The sequence below is a fragment of the Puma concolor genome, chromosome B1 (genome assembly GCF_028749965.1).
Source record: "Puma concolor isolate L17-30 chromosome B1, mPumCon1.1.hap2, whole genome shotgun sequence".
NCBI classification, from domain to species: domain Eukaryota; kingdom Metazoa; phylum Chordata; class Mammalia; order Carnivora; family Felidae; genus Puma; species Puma concolor.
The window spans coordinates 77,224,828-77,244,137 of NC_141670.1; the positions used below are offsets into that span (position 1 = coordinate 77,224,828).

The 19,310-nt window shown below is 36.0% G+C and overlaps 1 protein-coding gene across 2 annotated transcripts in view; it reads left to right on the top strand.

Moving 5' to 3' along the window:
• The window catches only part of LOC112858054 (lipopolysaccharide-responsive and beige-like anchor protein), a 245,590-nt gene that overhangs the window by 116,405 nt on the left and 109,875 nt on the right, over window positions 1-19,310 (top strand). For both annotated transcript variants that reach the window (XM_086704118.1, XM_086704117.1), the window contains exons 10-13: window positions 9,104-9,301; window positions 9,492-9,625; window positions 12,218-12,326; window positions 12,634-12,786. In XM_086704118.1, the coding sequence (XP_086560244.1) occupies window positions 9,104-9,301; window positions 9,492-9,625; window positions 12,218-12,326; window positions 12,634-12,786 (594 nt within the window). The remainder of the gene's footprint in view (window positions 1-9,103; window positions 9,302-9,491; window positions 9,626-12,217; window positions 12,327-12,633; window positions 12,787-19,310) is intronic.

A 19,310-nucleotide genomic window follows, 5' to 3' on the forward strand; every position in this document is an offset into this window, starting at 1 on the left:
GTAAAAATTTTTTTTTTAATTCTATTTATTTTTGAGAGAGAGAGAGACAGAGACAGAGTGCGATCAGGGGAGTGGCAGAGAGAGAGGGAGACACATATATCAGTCATAGAAAGGCAAATAATGCATGATTCCACTCATAGGAGATATCTAAAATATCAAACTCATAGAAACAAAGAATTGAAGGGTGGTTGCCATGGGCTGGGGGAGAGAGAAAAGGAGAATTGACAATCAGTGGGTATAAAATTCCAGTTATACAAGGTGAACAAGTTCGAGTGATCTGCTGTACAACATTGTGCCTATAAAAATACTGTATTGTACACTTAATATCTGTTAAGAGGATAGATCTCCCGTTAAGTGGTTTTACTGCAATTAAATTAAAAAAAGAAAAAACAAGAAAAGTGTTGAAAGCAGACATCCCTGTATTTTTACTGATCTTAGGAGAAAAAGCATTCCATTTTTTTTGCCATCAGTATGGTGTTTGCTGTTAGCTGTTTGTAGATGTTCTTTGTTTATTTGAGGAAGTTCACTTTTATTCCTAGTCTGTTGAGTGTTTTCATCATGAAACGTTGCTGGATTTTGTCATTTGTTCTTTGTGCTTCTTTTGGGATGATCACGATTGTTGTCTTTTGTTTTTATTAATATAGTATATTAAATTGTTCAGATATTGTTAAATCAACCTTTTGTTCCCAGGATAATCACACTTGGTCATAGTTTATATTCTTATCCATGAAGTATACTGAGGTCCAGAAAGGCATCTTAATGGTAAATGTGTAGAAATAACTGCTGGTATTAGTGCTAGGTCAAAAATCTTATCGGTAGTCACCTCTAACATTTGAGTCATCTTTTCCTCATATGTATGGTCAGATAGTGATAAAACTGTACTGAAAATCATGTTATGTGAGAAATTGATGATCCTAGAATTACTTCTTGCTTTATTTTTTACTGTTGAAATCTGTTGTGTTGTATAGTCCATGTTTTAGAGAACCCCTTATAACTTAAGGTAGCAGGGATATGGAAAACCAGCAATCTCAGGATTGCTTCTAGGCAATTGCAATTGATTCAGTGCTTTAAAGATTAAAATAATAAATATTTCAAAAGAAATGAAGGGTTAAATACTTCTTTCATATTGTCTTAGTGTTTGATGAAGTACCATGTTGCTTTAAGTACTTTGAAAGGGTATTTTTTTATTTTAATTAATCATATCAAATAGTATTTACACATGAATATTGTTTCTATAAATTTAGCAGCAATTCCTGAAATATGTGAAAGTCTTAGTTTTAGTTTTAGATTTAGTTTTGTTTAGATTGGTTAGTGGTAGTGATTTATTCCTCAATTCCAAACAAAGTAGAAAAAATGTTTAGCTATTTGTTTTCAAAATTTTTACCCGCTAATGTTGACATACTGTACTTTGAATAGTAGCACAGGCTAAATTGTTTGTTTAATTGAACTAGTTTCTGATCTTTACTCTGCCACAGATTAACTTTGTGGACTCAAAGAAGTCACTTATTTCTTTAGACTTTCTTAGTTTCTGCCTTTGGAAAATGAATTATATAATCTCCCATATTATATGTCTGTGTATTGTAAGTTGGTAAATAGGTTAGCTTTTGTAGGTTGCCCAAATGACATTTCCCCTCGAAAGTATTTATTATTTAAAAACATTTATTTCACTTATGCTAAAATTCCCTTTGTAATCAGCTTTCATTAAATTAAAAAAGAATATTAAATCAATGCTTACAGATTTATTAACTGCTTATCAAGGGGGCAGAAATTTTAGAAAAATAATATATTAAAGCTTTTAAAATGTTTTGTGTAAAAGAAAGATAAAGGCAGTCTTAGCGTGTTTTACATTTTATTTTTTTTTTAAATAAATTTTTTTTTTTTTGAACGTTTATTTATTTTTGGGACAGAGAGAGACAGAGCATGAACGGGGGAGGGGCAGAGAGAGAGGGAGACACAGAATCGGAAACAGGCTCCAGGCTCTGAGCCATCAGCCCAGAGCCCAACGCGGGGCTCGAACTCACGGACTGCGAGATCGTGACCTGGCGGAAGTCGGACGCTCAACCGACTGCGCCACCCAGGCGCCCCTTACATTTTATTTTTATAGCAGTATTGAAGCAGAATTCACAAGTTGAATCCAGCAAGTCTTTGTTGGAAAAGATGTTCCATTTAGCTTTAAGTGGTTATAGTTAAACTAAAGAAAAAAATCCTTGTCTGTGATTACTTAGAAGTATGGTTTAAGGGGCGCCTGGGTGCCTCAGTCTACTTCAGCTCAAGTCATCTCATGATTTGTGGGTTTGAGCCCCATATCGGGCTCTCTGCTCTCAGCACAGAGCCTGCTGTGGATCCTCTGTTCCCGTCTCTCTCTGCCTCTTCCCCTGCTCATGCTGTCTCTCTAAAAAAATAAACCTAAAAAAAAAAACAAGAATGATTTAAAAGATAAAATATGAGCTTTCTGGTAAAGGTAAATATATACGCAAATATAGAATCTTGTAATCTTGTAATGTTAGTGCATAAATCACTTTTTTTAAGTTTATTTATTTACTTTGAGACAGAGAGATCAGGAGAGACAGAGAAAGAAGGAGTGGGAGAGAGATCCCAAGCAGGCTTTGCACTGTCAGTGTGGAGCCCGATGTGGGACTTGAACTTAATGTGAGAGCATGACTGGAGCTGAAACCAGGAGTCGGATGCTTAACTGACTAAGCCACCCATGCACCCCTGCATAAATTACTTTCAATTCTGATACAGACTTTAAGAGAAAAAGCATAAAAATCTAAATCTATACATAATATGAAAAGATGTAATTTTTGATATCACTAACATAAAATCGGGTGATGGAGATGTAAATGTGTAAAGGTTTTGTATGTGATTGAACTTAAGCCTTATTGGCTTAAAGTAGAATATTATAGGGATGCCTGGGGGGCTCAATTGGTTAAGCGTCCGACTTCGGCTTAGGTCATGGTCTCATGGGTTTGTGAGTTTGAGCCCTGCATCGGGCTCTGTGCTGACATGTCAGAGCCTGGAGCCTGCTTGGGATTCTGTCTCCTCCTCTCTCTGCTCCTCCCATGCTCATGCTCTGTCTCTCTCTGTCTCTCAATAATAAATAAATGTCTAAAAAAAGTAAAAAAAAAATAGTTTTATAACTTTAAGATGTTTTATGTAATTCCTATGGATATGGCAAAGAAAATACCTATAGAACTTAACACAAAAGGAGAAAGGGATATAAATACCAACAATCATTGGCATATAAAAGAAGTCAATTAGCAAATTATAGCGAACAAAAATGGCAATAGTGAGTCGCTAACTACTTTAAATGTAAATGCATTAAACTTCTCACTTAAAAGAAATAGGCTAAATGGATTTTTTTCTCCTAAATTTTTATTTAAATTCTAGTTAGTTATCATAGAGTGTAATATTGGTTTCAGGAGTAGAATTTAGTGATTTGTCACTTAAAAATAACAGCCAGTGCACATCATAAGTGCCCTCCTTAATACCCATCACCCATTGGCTAATGGATTTAAAAAAAAACAAAACCCAACTGTCTTTGGTCTATAAGAGAGACACCATAGGTCTAATATGGAATATGAAGGGATGGAAGAAGATAGTCCATGCAAATGGTAAGCAAAAGAGAGAAGGGTTGGCCATGTGTATATCAGAAAAAATAGACTTCATTTATTCATTTGAGAGAGAGAGAGAGAGTGTGTGTGCGCAAGCAGGGGAGAGGGCCACAGGGAGAGAAAATCTTCAGTAGGTTCCACACTCATTGTGGAGCCTGACACGGGGCTCAATCCCTTGACTCTGGGATCATGACCTGAGCTGAAATCAAGAGTCAGACACTGAACTGCCTGGGCCACCCAGACTCTCCTCCAAATTAGACTTTAATTCAAAATCTGTTACAAGACTCAAAGAAGGAAATTATATAATGATAAAAGTGTCAATTCACGAGGAAGATATAATAATTAAAAATATATACACCCAACTTTATGGCTGTAAAATATATGAAACAGACCTTGACAGAATTGAAGGGAGAAGTATGTATTAACACAATAATGGTAGGATATTTCAAAACCCTTTTATTAACGGATAGACCAACCAGAGAGATTACTAAAGAAACAGAGACCATGAACAACAATGTAGACCAGTTGGACCCTAACAAACACATACAGAACACCCCACCAAACACCAATAGAATACACATCCTTCTCAAGCTCCTATGGGACATTCTTCAGGATAGACAACATATTAGGCCACAAAATTAACAAATTTAATAATACTGAAATCATAATACCAAATACTTTTTTTTACCCCAATAAAATTAAGTCAATAGTAGAAGGAATCTGGAAAATACACAAATTTGTGGAAATCAAACAACACACTCTCATACAACTAGTGTGTCAAAGAAATCCTCAGGAAATTTCTGGAGCCAAGTGAAGACAGCATATCAAACTTTATGGGATTTAGGGAAAGCAATACCAAGAGGAATGTTTATAGTCCTTTAAAAGAAAAAAGGAAGATCTCAGATCAATAATTTTTCCCTTCAAGGAACTAGAAAAAGAAGAGCAAAGTAATCCCAAAGTTATCAGAGGAAAGGACGTGATAAATATTCAAAGTAGAAATAAATGATATAGAGACTAGAACAATAATAGAAAAAAAATTAACAAAACTAAGAGTTTTTTTTAAAGATCTACAAACCTGACAAGTTCTTAGCTAGATTAAAAGAGAAGACCTAATAACTAAAAGAAATGAAAGAAGAAAAAAAATAAAATGAAAGAAGAATTATTACTAATGCCACGAATCTAAAAAGAATTAGGAGACTACTATGAACAATTTTATATCAGCAAATTGAATAATATAGAAGAAATGGATATTCTTGGAAACACACTGCCTATCAAGAGAAAATCTGAAGAGACTGTAGGTACTAAGGACATTGAATCCATAATCCAAAACCTCTGAATAAGGAAAAGCTGTGTACTGCATAGGATTTCACTGGAGTATTCAAACATTAAAGAAGAATTAACAACAATCTTCCTCAACTCTTTCAAAAAATGAAGAGGAGGGAATACTTCCAAACTCATAACTTTTTGAAGTTTATTTATTTTGAAAGACAGAATGAGTAGGGGAGAGGCAGAGAGGGAGGGAGACAGAGAATCTCAAGCAGGCTTCGCACTGTCAGTGCAGACCTTGACGCGGGGCTCGACCCTACAAAACTGTGAGGTCATGATCTGAGCTGAAACTAAGAGTCAGATGCTCAGCTAAGCCACCAGACACCCTCCAAACTCAATTTAGGAGGTCAGCATTACTTTGATACCACAGCCAAAGGCACTACAAGATAACTATAGACCAGTATCCCTGATTAATTTTGATGCAAAAATCCTCAACAAAATACTAATAAGGCAAATTCAAGAGCACACCAAAAGGATCATAGTCTGTCACCACACAGTCATCTCAATTGATGCAAAAAAACTGTTGGACAAAATTTATTCTTTTTTTTTTTTTTAACGTTTATTTATTTTTGAGACAGAGAGAGACAGAGCATGAACGGGGGAGGGTCATAGAGGGAGGGAGACACAGAATCGGAAACAGGCTCCAGGCTCCGAGCCATCAGCCCAGAACCTGACGCGGGGCTCGAACTCACGGACCGCGAGATCGTGACCTGGCTGAAGTCGGACGCTTAACCGACTGCGCCACCCAGGCGCCCCAAAATTTATTCTTTAATTATAAAAACACTCAACAAATTACTAGTGAAGGAAACTACTTCAAAATAATAAGGCTACATATGAAAAGCCCACAGCTGACATATGCATTAGTGAAAGACTGAAAGCTTTTCCTCTAAGAACAGGAACAAGGCAAGGATTCCCATTCTCACCATTTCTGTAGGCCACAGTCCTCGCAGTCTTAGAGCAGTTAGTCAAGAGGAGGAAATAAAAGGCATCCCAGTTGGAAGGGATGAAGTAAAATTATCTTTTCACAGATGACTTGATCTTATATGTAGAAAATTCTAAATGAAAACCTGTTACAACTGATAAATTCAACAAGCTTGCAGGATACAAGCCAAGAACAAAAATCAGCTGTGTCTCTCTATACCAACAGTGAACAACCTGAGAAGGAAAATAAAACAACAATCTCATTTACAAAAGCATGGGGCGCCTGGGTGGCGCAGTCGGTTAAGCGTCCGACTTCAGCCAGGTCACGATCTCGCGGTCCGTGAGTTCGAGCCCCGCGTCAGGCTCTGGGCTGATGGCTCGGAGCCTGGAGCCTGTTTCCGATTCTGTGTCTCCCTCTCTCTCTGCCCCTCCCCTGTTCATGCTCTGTCTCTCTCTGTCCCAAAAATAAATAAACGTTGAAAAAAAAATTAAAAAAAAAAAACAAAACAAAAGCATAAAAAAGGAATGCTTAGGAACAACTTACCTAAGGATGGCTTAAGACTTGTACACTGAAAAGTCTATAACATTGTTGAAAGAAATCAAAGAAGCCACAAAATGGAATGATACCCTCGGTTCATGGATTGAAAGACTTGCAATTGTTAAAGAATGCATACTGCTGAACGTGATGTACAAATTCAGTACAGTTCCTATCAAAATCCAAATAGCATTTTTTTGCAGAAATGGAAAAAAAATCCCTAAAATTTATATGAAATTTCAAGGGTCTCCAGATAGCCACAACCTTGAAAAAGAAGAACATGATTAGAGGTCTCACACTTCTCGATTTCAAGACATATTACAAAGGGATAGTAATCAAAACATTATGGTGCTTGCATAAAGGTAGACCTATGGACTAATAGAACAGAATTGAGAGTCCAGAAATAAATCTTTGCACGTATACTCAAATGATCTTCTACAAAGATGCAAGCACCACACACAATGGAGAAAGGATAGTCTTAAAAATTTTTTTTCTTTAATGTTTATTTATTTTAGAGACAGAGCGAGAGACAGAGTGCAAGTGGGGGAGGAGCAGACAGAGGGTGACACAGAATCTGAGGCAGGCTCCAGGCTCTGAGCTGTCAGCATAGAGTCCGACGTGGGGCTTGAACTCAGGAACCATGAGATCATGACCTGAGCCAGAGCCGACGCTTTACCGACTGAGCCACTCAGGTGCCCCTGGCTAGTCTTTTTAAAACCTGGATTTGTGAAAAGTAGATATCTACATGGTAAATAGTGAATTTTGACCCATACTTTACAACATATATCAGAATTAACTCAAAATGAATTAAAGACCTAAACCTAAGACACATAAGGTTCCTACCTGAAAGCAGAGGAAAATCATCATGACATTGAGTTTGACAGTGATGTTTTGGATATGACACCAAAATAGGCAGCAAAGATAAAAATAGACAAATGGGTCTTCCATCTCAAAATCTTTGGCATGTCAAAGCTTTTATGTATCAAGGAATTGAGTGAAAAGGCAAACTGTGAAATGAGAAAACATGTTACAAAACCATATAGTTGATAAAGGGTTAATATCCAGAATCTATAATGAAGTCCTACAACTGAACAACAAAAATCTCCCAATAACCCACTAAAAAAGTGGGCAAAAGACTTGCATAAACATTTCTCCAAAGAAGATACTCAAATTGCAAACAAACATGAAAAGATGGTCAACATTACAAATCAGCAGAGAAAAGCAGATCAGAACTACAGTAGATACCACCTCATACCACATTAGGATGGCTAGTATAAAAAACAAAACTGAAAATAATAAGTATTGGCTAGGGTATGGAGAAATATGTACCCGTATGCACTGTTTAGTGCGTATGTGGAATGCATGTATGGGGATGTTTAGTTGAGATGTAGAATGCTGTAGGCTCTATGGAAAGCAGTATGGTGGTTCTTTAGGAATCAAGATTAGAATTACCCTATGATTGAGCTTTCTTACTTTTGTGTACATACGCAGAAGAATTAAAAGCAGGATCTGAAAGAGATATTTTCATATTCAAGTTTATTGTAGCATCATTCACAATAGTCCAGAGGTTGAAGCAACCTAATTGTCCATGGACACATGAATATATACAATGTAGTATATATGTACAGTGGAATACTATTTAGTTTTAAAAAGAAGGAAATTCTGATGCATGCTACCACGCAGTCAAGCTTGAGACATGATACTAAGTGAAATAAAATAAAAAGTATGCAAATAAAAAGATTACACTTATATGAGTTACAAAAAAGTCACACTTACAGAATCAGAAAGTAGAATATGGTGGTTGCCAGGGAATGGGGAGTGGTAGAAATGAGATGTTAAATATATACTGAACTTCAGTTTTACATGATGTAAAAGTTCTAGAGATTTGTTATATAACAATATGCATATAGTTAATACTACTTACTGTACTGTACACTTAAGAATGTTTAAGATGGTACCTTTTATGTACTGTGTTAATAACCACAATGAAAGAAATCCAAAAAGGGGGCACCTGGGTGGCTCAGTTGGTTGAGTGTCTGACTCTTGTTTTGGGCACAGGTCATGATCTTAGGGTTGTGGGATTGAGCCCAGTGTCAGGCATGCATGGAGCACAGAAACTGCTTGGGATTCCCCTTCTCTCTCTCCCTTTGTCCCTCTCTCCCACTCACGCTCTTCCTCTCTCTCTCTTAAAAAAAAAAAAAATCCAAAAAGACGAAGTACAGTGAAAAAAATGATAAAATATGTGCCATAGGACACTACGTTTTATACTTTTGAAATGTAAGTTTAAAAAAAAAATTTTTTTTGACGTTTATTTTTGAGAAGAAAGAGAGCATGAGCGGGGGAGGAGAGAGAAAGAGGGAGACACAGAATCTGAAACAGGCTCCTGGCTCTGAGCTGTCAGCACAGAGCCCGACACGGGGCTCGAACTCACAGACTGTGAGATCATGACCTGAGCCGAAGTCGGACGCTTAACCGACTGAGCCACCCGGGCGCCCCAAATGTAAGGTTTTAATACCGACTTGATTTTCATTGTATCTTTAAAATGAATACAGTCCACTAAAGAAGTAATGAAACAGGGCTCTTCTTACTTGATATTGTTAGGAAAATGATTAAAGATATATTCCTTAAATTTTTGTATCTGGTGATTTGTATCTAGATTTTCTTTTTTGTGGTACACTGTTTTAACTGTTTTACTCTTTATTTTTAGGGTACATTTAAATTCAAAGCAGAAAGTGATCTGTTTCTTGCTGAGCATCACAAACTTCTTTTGTATGATGGCAAACTTTCTAGTGCCATTGCATTCACGTACAATCCACGTGCTACAGATGCCCAGCTCTGCCTTGAATCATCCCCTAAGGACAACCCTTCAATTTTTGTTCATTCACCGCATGCACTCATGCTCCAGGTACTAGCTATGACATTTTTTATTTTTTATATATAATCTTTTAAGAATATTTTTCATGGTAAATTTTAGTGAGGTATATTAGGTAGCTTCTATTAATAAATGTGATATAAGGTATTGTTCTTGTTATGCTTTTTTTATTGTTTGGGAAAGGAAATCATTGGAATCTTTACTGTGTTTTCTGTTTTACAAGGATGTGAAAGCAGTTTTAACACATTCCATTCAAAGTGCTATGCATTCAATTGGAGGAGTACAAGTGCTGTTTCCACTTTTTGCACAGTTGGATTATAGGCAATATTTATCTGATGAGGTTGACTTGACTATATGGTGAGTGCCATTATTTTGTTCTTGAAGTGGATGTGAGGATGACTTTTATTACTGTTGAGCTGCACAATATTTTTTCTGCCTTTTAAATTTGTTGGTAGGGTTAAAAGAATGTACGTAAAGAAATTTGTGAACTTTAAAGGTTACTACAAATTCCTGTCAGTAATAGTAGTATTAGGGGCATCTGGGTGGCTCATGATTGAGCATCAACCTCTTGGTTTTGGCTTAGGTCATGATATCAGGGTGGTGGTATCCAGCCCCATGTCGGGCTCTGTGCTGATCATGGAGCCTGCTTAAGATTCTTTCCCTCTGCCCCTTTGTGCCACTTGCAGTTTCTCTTTCTTTCAAAAAAAAAAAAAGGTAGTAGTAATCTAAATTCTTTATCAGTAGGAAATATGGAAGCTGTAAAAAATATAATAAACTTCTCTTAGAATAAATTTAGAAATAATGATTTAGCAAAAATGAATACATTTTTGTCTATCATTCTAATTTAAAAAGTTATTTTAGATTATTACATGACAGTGATTCATTATGGGGATTTAGCGTTTCATTTTAATTATTGCATATAACTAAATTAAAACTGAAATTTTTAATGATGTTATTTATTATTTACATTTGGTCTTTTTGAAAATACTAGATTGTATGTTGGACACATTTGTCTATTACAGTATAGAGTCTAAAAAAGGCAAAGATATAAGAGGACATAATATAAAACATTGGAGGGGTGTCTAAATGAATTTTTCATGGCTGTATATTCTAGTGAGACTAGTAATTATGTTTAATGTATTATTTGAGTAAATGAGTGTTTCATTATTCATTTTTAGAATTCCCTGATTTTGTGTAATTTGATATCAATTAATCTATGTATTTCATGATGTAATAATTCTCTTGAGATGTTTAGGCAACAAAGTGACTTTTTTTTTTTAAATGAATGAGATATCAAATCAAGTATTTATTGTCTACATTAAAATAATTAAAGTTATCCTTGACATATTGCTACTTCATTAACTTTTTTATGTGTCCTGGTCTGAAACTTCTGTAACAGAGCTCAGTTATTTTTTCTTGGTTCTCCCTTTCTTTTTTTAAAATTTTTATCTTTATTGAAAATGAAGACTTGGGGCGCCTGGGTGGCGCAGTCGGTTAAGCGTCCGACTTCAGCCAGGTCACGATCTCGCGGTCCGCGAGTTCGAGCCCCGCGTCGGGCTCTGGGCTGATGGCTCAGAGCCTGGAGCCTGTTTCCGATTCGGTGTCTCCCTCTCTCTCTGCCCCTCCCCCGTTCATGCTCTGTCTCTCTCTGTCCCAAAAATAAATAAACGTTGAAAAAAAAAAAATTAAAAAAAAAAAAAAAAAGAAAATGAAGACTTAACAAAATTTTTTTAATGTTTATTATTTATTTTCGAGAGAGAGAGAGAGACAGAACACAAGTGAGGGAGGGTTAGAGAGAAAGGAAGACACAGAATCTGTGAAGCAGGCTTCAGGCTCCAAGCTGTCAGCACAAAGCCCAATGCGGGGCTCAAACTCACAAACCATGAGATCATGACATGAGCCAAAGTCGGACGCTTAACAGACTGAGCGAAGGCACCCCAAAATTGCTGACAGTTTTAAAAGCACTTGTGTCGAGGGAGGAGGTTGGCTTCTAGTTTGTTTGTGGGGGTGTCTCAGAGGCTTTGAGAAAAGGAGGTAACAGGTGATCTTCATTCCATTCCATTTTGTGTATTTCTAAAAGTGAGGATAGGAGCATGGCCCTAGCCCCTATTCAGTTTTAAAAGTCTTCTCAACTGACTACAGAATTACGATTTTCCTTTTGGGATAATGTACAAAATTGTTGAATTAGTGTTTGAGGACTTCGGTTTGTAAATTCCAAATTTACTTTTTTTTTTTTAATTTTTTTTTAATGTTTGTTTATTTTTGAGACAGAGAGAGACAGAGCATGAACGGGGGAGGGGCAGAGAGAGAGGGAGACACAGAATCGGAAGCAGGCTCCAGGCTCTGAGCCATCAGCCCAGAGCCCGATGCGGGGCTCGAACTCACGGACCGCGAGATCGTGACCTGAGCTGAAGTCGGACGCTTAACCGACTGAGCCACCCAGGCGCCCCCCAAATTTACTTTTTTATCTTCTTCATTAACCAGGCTAGTCTGGAGCCCTAACACATTCTAAGTATTTCTTTCCTAGTGTATTTGCTCCATGTGTCTTTTGCCTCTGGCCTCTAACTCTCTAAAATTGAATATACTTGCTAATCTAAGTTATATCTATTCTTTAAGGCCTTAATATACTTATGTTAGCCATTTTATTACTTGTTTTTAGACATTGCTAATTTTTGTTCAGTTTATATATGTTTCTCATGTTGTTTGTAAGTAATTGACTTATTAGTAGGTTGATGATAAAGTACGTGAAATAAATAATTAAGTGCTAATCCTGCATTCAAATTCCAGTCCCCAAATAATGTTGGAGACAATTTTATAACTTCATTTTCCTTGAAATAGAGAACTTTTTATTAAGATAGATGAAAGCCTGCATCTATTTAATCCCCCTCCCCACCTTGTTTTTTTAAAAGAGTAAGTTTTTCAGACTGTTGCCTGTTGTTTTTGTTCCAGTTCAACTTTGCTGGCTTTTATCATGGAGTTGTTGAAGAACTCAATTGCTATGCAGGAGCAGATGCTTGCCTGCAAGGGCTTCTTGGTAATAGGATATAGTCTTGAAAAGGTAAAGTATGAGATGCATTATATATTTTGCTCTTAATTTTGAGGGCATGGATTTGGTCTCCTAAGTGGTTGAGCAATTCTTTCTGCAAGTGTGTCTCCTTGGTTACATAAAATTACCAAAATTAAAATAACCTTTTGTTGTTTTACCTTGCTTCCATTGCTTTTTTAGAGAAATGTGGCATCGAGTCTCATGGCATCTTTAACTTGTAGCAGTTTGTGGGCCAACTTTTTTCTGGTATTGAGAACCTTTAATGTACTTACTTTGCCTTGTATTGGTAGTGACCTTTGATCTATTTTTTTCTTTTCAGTCTTCCAAATCCCATGTCAACAGAGCAGTACTTGAACTTTGTCTTGCATTTTCAAAATATCTGAGTAATCTGCAGAATGGGATGCCCCTACTCAAACAATTGTGTGATCACATTCTTCTTAACCCAGCTATATGGATTCATACTCCAGCCAAGGTAATATATTGGTGTTGTTTTACTATCTTCACTAACTTTTTGTAGTTGAGAACAGTTACAATAATGAGGTTTTCTTTTATTCTTCTATATGTTGTCATATATGATTTTAGTAGATTGCAGTTTTTGACTAAGCTTTTTTTTTTCTTTTTTAGACATATTTGCAAATAAGTGTTATCTTTTCTTTCTTTTGTAAAGCAGTGTCAGTATTTTTTTTTGAAGTTTAAATTCCAACACATTTAAAATACGATGTTATAGGGGCGCCTGGGTGGCGCAGTCGGTTAAGCGTCCGACTTCAGCCAGGTCACGATCTCGCGGTCCGTGAGTTCGAGCCCCGCGTCGGGCTCTGGGCTGATGGCTCAGAGCCTGGAGCCTGTTTCCGATTCTGTGTCTCCCTCTCTCTCTGCCCCTCCCCCGTTCATGCTCTGTCTCTCTCTGTCCCAAAAATAATAAATAAATGTTAAAAAAAAAATAAAATACGATGTTATATTAGTTTCAGGTATATTGTATAGTGATTGAATAATTCCATACATCACCCAGTGCTATCATAACAAATGCAGTCCTTAACCCCTACCACCTATTTCACACATCCCCTTACCCAGCTCCCGTTTGGTAACCATCAGTGTGTTCTCTATAGTTTAGAGTCTGTTTCTTGGTTTGTTTTTATGTTTTTTTCCCCCTTTTACTCACTTATTTTGTTTAAATTTCACGTATGAGTGAAATCATATGGTATTTGTCTTTCTCTGACTGACTTATTTTACTTAGCATTATACTCTGTAGCTCCATTCATGTCCTTGCAAATGGCAAGATTTCATTCCTTTTTATGGCTGAATAATATTTGATTATATATGTATGTACCACATCTTCTTCATTCATTCATCGGTAGACGCTTGGGCTGCTTACACATTTCGACTGTTGGAAGCAATGCTGCTATAAACATAGGGGTGCATATATTCCTTTACTTTTTAAAAAAATATTTATTTACTTAGTCTCTACACCCAATGTGGGACTAGAACTCATGATCCTGAGATGAAAAGTAACATGCTGCCCAGACTGAGCCAGCCAGGTGCCCCATGGGGTGCGTATATCCCTTTGAATTAGTGATTTTGTATTTTTTGGAAAAATTCTCAGTAGGTTGATTACTGGATCATAGGGAAGTTCCATTTTTAATTTTTTGAGGGACCTCCATAGTGTTTTCCACAGCGGCTGCACCATTTTGCATTCCCACTAAGTGTGCAAGAGTATTTCTTTTTCTCCACATCCTTGCTGACAGTTGGTTCTTGTTGTTGATTTTAGCCATTTTGACAGTTGTGAGGTGGTAACTCATGTAGTTTTGATTTGCAATTCCCTGATGATGAGTGATGAGCGTCTGTTCATGTGTCTGTTTGCCATCTGGATGTCTTCTTTGAAGAAATGTCTGTTCGTGTCTTTTGCCCAATTTTAATTGGGTTGTTTGTTTTTTTGGTGTGTTGAGTTGTGTAAGTTCTTTATATATTTTGGATACTAACCTTTTATTGGATAGGTCATTTGCAAACATCTTCTTTCATTCAGTAGGTTGCCTTTAGTTTTGTTGATCATTTCCTTTGCTATGCAGAAACTTTTTATTTTGATGTTGTCCCTATAGTGTAGTTTTGCTTTTATTTCCCTTGCCTCAGAAGACATAGGTAGAAAAATGTTGCTATGGCCAGTCTCCGAGAAATTACTGCCTGTGCTCTCTTCTAGGATTTTTAAGATTTCAGGTCTCACATTAAGTCTTTAATACATTCTGAGCTTATTTTTGTGAATGGTGTAAAAAAGTGGTCCAGTTTCATTCTTTTGCATGCTGCTGTCCAGTTTTCCAAGCACCATTTGTTGAAGAGACTTTTTCCCATTGCATATTCTTACCAAGCAGTGCCAGTATTTTTAAAAAACAGCTATAATCTTTATTTTTTGTTAAATACAAATTATATTTGACTTTCATTTACTAAATATAAATCAAAGCTGGAAAGTTCCAATGTAAATATAATATTTCCTATCAATTGTAGCTCTGTTCTATTGCAAATATGCATACATATCAATGTGTATATATGTATGTATACATATTTGTGAGTTTAATTCTTCAGAAATAGCTGAAATGTCACCATTTTTGAAGGCTTCTAATGTATACTGGTCTCATTTAATCATTTTTATTCACATGAATTTAAATTATTATATACAATTATATTTGTGTACAATAATTTATTTAGCACTATAACAACAAACCAATTACTTCTAAATGAATATAAATGAATTTGTAATAAAGTATATAAATAAACCTTTGCTAAATCCTAATGTTGTATTAAATTGTCTTAAGAATATTGATAGTGGTAGTGTTAAGCAGAACTTGAAACAAATTTTTATTAAATTGCATAATTGTATATGCCCTATCTGAAGTTTTTGTTAGACATTGTATTATTTTAAACCTGTTAATTTCCTCTCTCCCCTTCTCCCTTTTGATCCACTTGGAATGTTTATCATTGTTTAGTTTGGAATAACAGGTACTTATTTTAGTTGTTGGAAAAAAAATCAGACTTCTTTGCTTTTCTAGAGTCATAGTATCTTATTTTCAGTTGGTCTTTTCAAATGTTAAAGAGAAAAACAGCTGCTGACTGTGATTGCCATTTGGAAATAATCAAAGGAGGCAGCTGGAGGCTGTACCTTTTAATCTCTGGGTTCAAATTTGACCTCTTTCTCTTTTGTGACCTTCAATCTTATTTCTTTTCAAGATTGTTTCAGGTTACTTTTTAAACCTTTTACTGGACACTTTTTTTGTCCACTAAGCAGCATATTTGTAAGGCTTTGGATCTCTTTTGATGTGGTCAAAAAGCCTCTTATTAGATACTTAGTAATAGAGGAATATTAAAAAAAATTCATTATATCATTTTCTTAGGTTCCTGGTATTACTGCACTCTGTTTCTTACCTTTTCTTGGTTAATAATTTTCTTTAATTTCCTTTTTAGAAATTACAGTGGTTATGTTAATATTAAACTTTCCTTCTGTTTTAGTTGTTTGCTTTGTATATCCATAAGGGGTTAAATCTACCTTAATTTTATTATAAAGATAGTTCTAGCAAGGTTTGTTTTGTTTTCCAATGTTTGTTTGGTCTGAATGTTATACAATTAGAGGGAGGGTCGAAATTTTTAAGAAAAAGAATATGACATAATGCATACAAATGAGGTTTAGGGTTTTGCAGAGAACCTGTATAGATGAGTGAGCATAAAGTTTAAACTTCATTAGCTTCATGGTAATTTCACCTGTGGTTACCAAAGTTGAAGGCATATATGTATGAATCAACCTTTGCTTTTGAAAAGGGTGCTTAATGGAAGGTTACTTTCATTTGTTGGTTAACTTTTATCACAATGGATACTGTGGTGAACAAGACAGCTCTAATTCAGTGAACAAGACAGCTCTAATTCTTGCCCTCATAGAATGTAATGGGAAAGACTGATATTAACACATATAATTTATATGGTTACTAAATTACATAATAAGTAAATGAGGAGTGTTTATTCATTGTTAGCATATGAATAATCTTGAGGTCCCCATTCTTATTCATGTCAATGTGTTATTAAAGCCTTTTCTTTTACTACAGTATTATTCTCAATAAACTGACTTTCTTCAGTTTTTCCTATTTTTATGACTTTTTTTGCCAGAATTTTTATGTTTATAACTCTCATCAGATCATTTCTTAGCCCCCAAATGTGTAATAGCTTCCAGTTGTTTTCAGAATATAGTAGTCCCTTTTCTAGTATCAAGTCTTCATGTCAATACTCTTTTCTAAGCTTTCTAGCTTAAAAACTCAGTTATCCTCAGTGGGTAAAACATTATGCTAAAAACATTATGCCTGAGCCGTGGTTCTCAGTCCTGGCTGATGATAGAACCTGTTGGGAGAGGTTTTATTTTTTTGTTTTGTTTTTTTTAAAAAATCAAAATCAGAATTCCATCCTACATTGTGTTTTTTAATTGGTCTGGGATAGGGCCCAGGCATCAGCATTTAAAAAAATATTTTTCAGGTAGGCTAATGCACACTCAGGTTTGAAGAGCATTGTTCTAGATCTTGGGAAGCCTGTTGTATGATCTACCATTTTCCCTGTTTGAAATATCGTCTTTGGTTCTGTCTACCTATCTTAGTACTAACTTTCAAAGCCTACCTTAATACCTGTTTTATTAGTTAGGCTTTTTTGCTTATCTTATAATAATTTCTCTGGCCTCCAAATTGATAGTTTCTAATAAGTCTTTGCTACTTATTTTGTAATTAATTACACACTTCTGTTTCTTTCTTTCTTATTTTTTTTAAGGTTTTATTTTTAAGTGATCTCTATACCCAGTGCAGAGCTTGAACTTATAACTCTGAGACGAAGTGTGCTCTACCTACTGAATCATTCAGATGCCCCTTTATAAATGTGTTAATTCCAGATGCTTTTTAAAATAATTTTCTTAAGTCATCTTTATATTTCAATAGGTTTGTTTTTCACTTAAATGTATGTCTATTTTTCATTTTCTCAACTGGATTTCATCTACTGAGGGACAGTGTGTATGACATTATATTTCCATAATACATCATTATGCATAGTTGGATGTAAATATTTTCTAAATGGTTTAAATAGCATCATCAAGAATTTGAACCATGTGACAAAGTATTTTTTTTTCAATATGAAATTTATTGTCAAATTGGTTTCCATACAACACCCAGTCCTCATCCCAACAGGTGCCCTCCTCAATGCCCATCACCCACTTTCCCCTCCCTCCTACCCACCCCCCCCCCCATCAACCCTCAGTTTATTCTCAGATTTTAAGAGTCTCTTTTGGTTTGCCTCCTTCCCTCTCTGTAACTTTTTTTTCCCTTCCCCCCCCCCCCACCATCGTCTTCTGTTAAGTTTCTCAGGATCCACATAAGAGTGAAAACATATGGTATCTGTCTTTCTCTGTATGACTTATTTCACTTAGCATCCACATTGCTACAAAAGGCCATATTTCATTCTTTCTCATTGCCAAGTAGTATTCCATTGTATATATAAACCACAACTTCTTTATCCATTCATCAGCTGATGGACCTTTAGGCTCTTTCCATAATTTGGCTATTGTTGAAAGTGCTGCTATAAACATCGGGATACAAGTGCCCCTCTGTATCAGCACTCCTGTATCCGTTGGGTAAATTCCTAGGAGTGCTATTGCTGGGTCATAGGGTAGATCTATTTTTAATTTTTTGAGGAACCTCCACAGTGTTTTCCAGAGTGGTTGCACCAGTTTGCATTCCCACCAACAGTGCATGAGGGTTCCCGTTTCTTCACATCCTCTTCAGCATCTATAGTCTCTTGATTTGTTTATTTTAGCCACTCTGACCGGTGTTATCTCAGTTTGGTTTTGATTTGCATTTCCCTGATGAGAGTGACGTTCAGCATCTTTTCATGTGCCTGTTGGCCATCTGGATGTCTTCTTTAGAGAAGTGTCTATTCATGTCTTCTGCCCATTTCTTCACTGGATTATTTGTTTTTTGGGTGTGGAGTTTGGTGAGTTCTTTATAGATTTTGGATACTAGCCCTTTGTCCAGTATGTCTTTTGAAAATATCTTTTCCCATTCCATCAGTTGCCTTTTAGTTTTGTTGATTGTTTCCTTTGCAGTGCAAAAGTTTTATCTTGATGAAGTCCCAGTAGTTCATTTTTGCTTTTAATTCCCTTGCCTTTGGAGATGTGTCAAGTAAGAAATTGCTGTAGCTGATGGCTTATATTCAGGTCCTTCATCCATTTTGAGTTTTTTTTTTTGTGAATGGTGTAAGAAAATGTTGTGACAAAGTGTTAAATAGCCTCACTGACAAGTAAACTGGGCCTGTCCATTTGAATGATATTAGCTGCATGAAAATAATATTTTTCTGCGAGTCATTGGAATATACCATATGTATAGTATTGTACGCTATAATCATTAGGCTTCAATTTTAGGTGGTTCAGACTCTGCCACTCTTTATCCTGTGTTTCTTTTTATATTAAGAGCTTAGGAGTGCCTGGGTGGCTCAGTCGGTTGAGCATCTGACTCTTGATTTCAGCTCAGGTCATGATCCCAGGCTGCTTAAGATTCCCTTTCCCTCTTTACCCTCTCCCCCACTTGGACACTCTCTCTTTTAAAATAATAATAAGAGCTTATATTTTGAAGTTAGTAAGTTTTTATGTTTTTATTGAGATGATTTATTTGGAAATAAGACTAGTGGAACCCTTTTTATTATTTAAAAATTTTTTTGTTTTATTTTTTCTATTAGAGAGGGGGGAGGGGCAGAGAGATGGAGACAGAATCTGAAGCATGCTCCAGGCTCTGAGCTGTCTGCACAGAGCCATTCACAAGCAGTGGAATCATGACCTGAGCTGAAGTTGGACGCTTAACCGACTGAGCCACCCAGGTGCCCCTTTAGAATCCTTTTTTTTTTTATTTTTAAAAAAAAATTTTTTTTTTCAACGTTTATTTATTTTTGGGACAGAGAGAGACAGAGCATGAACGGGGGAGGGGCAGAGAGAGAGGG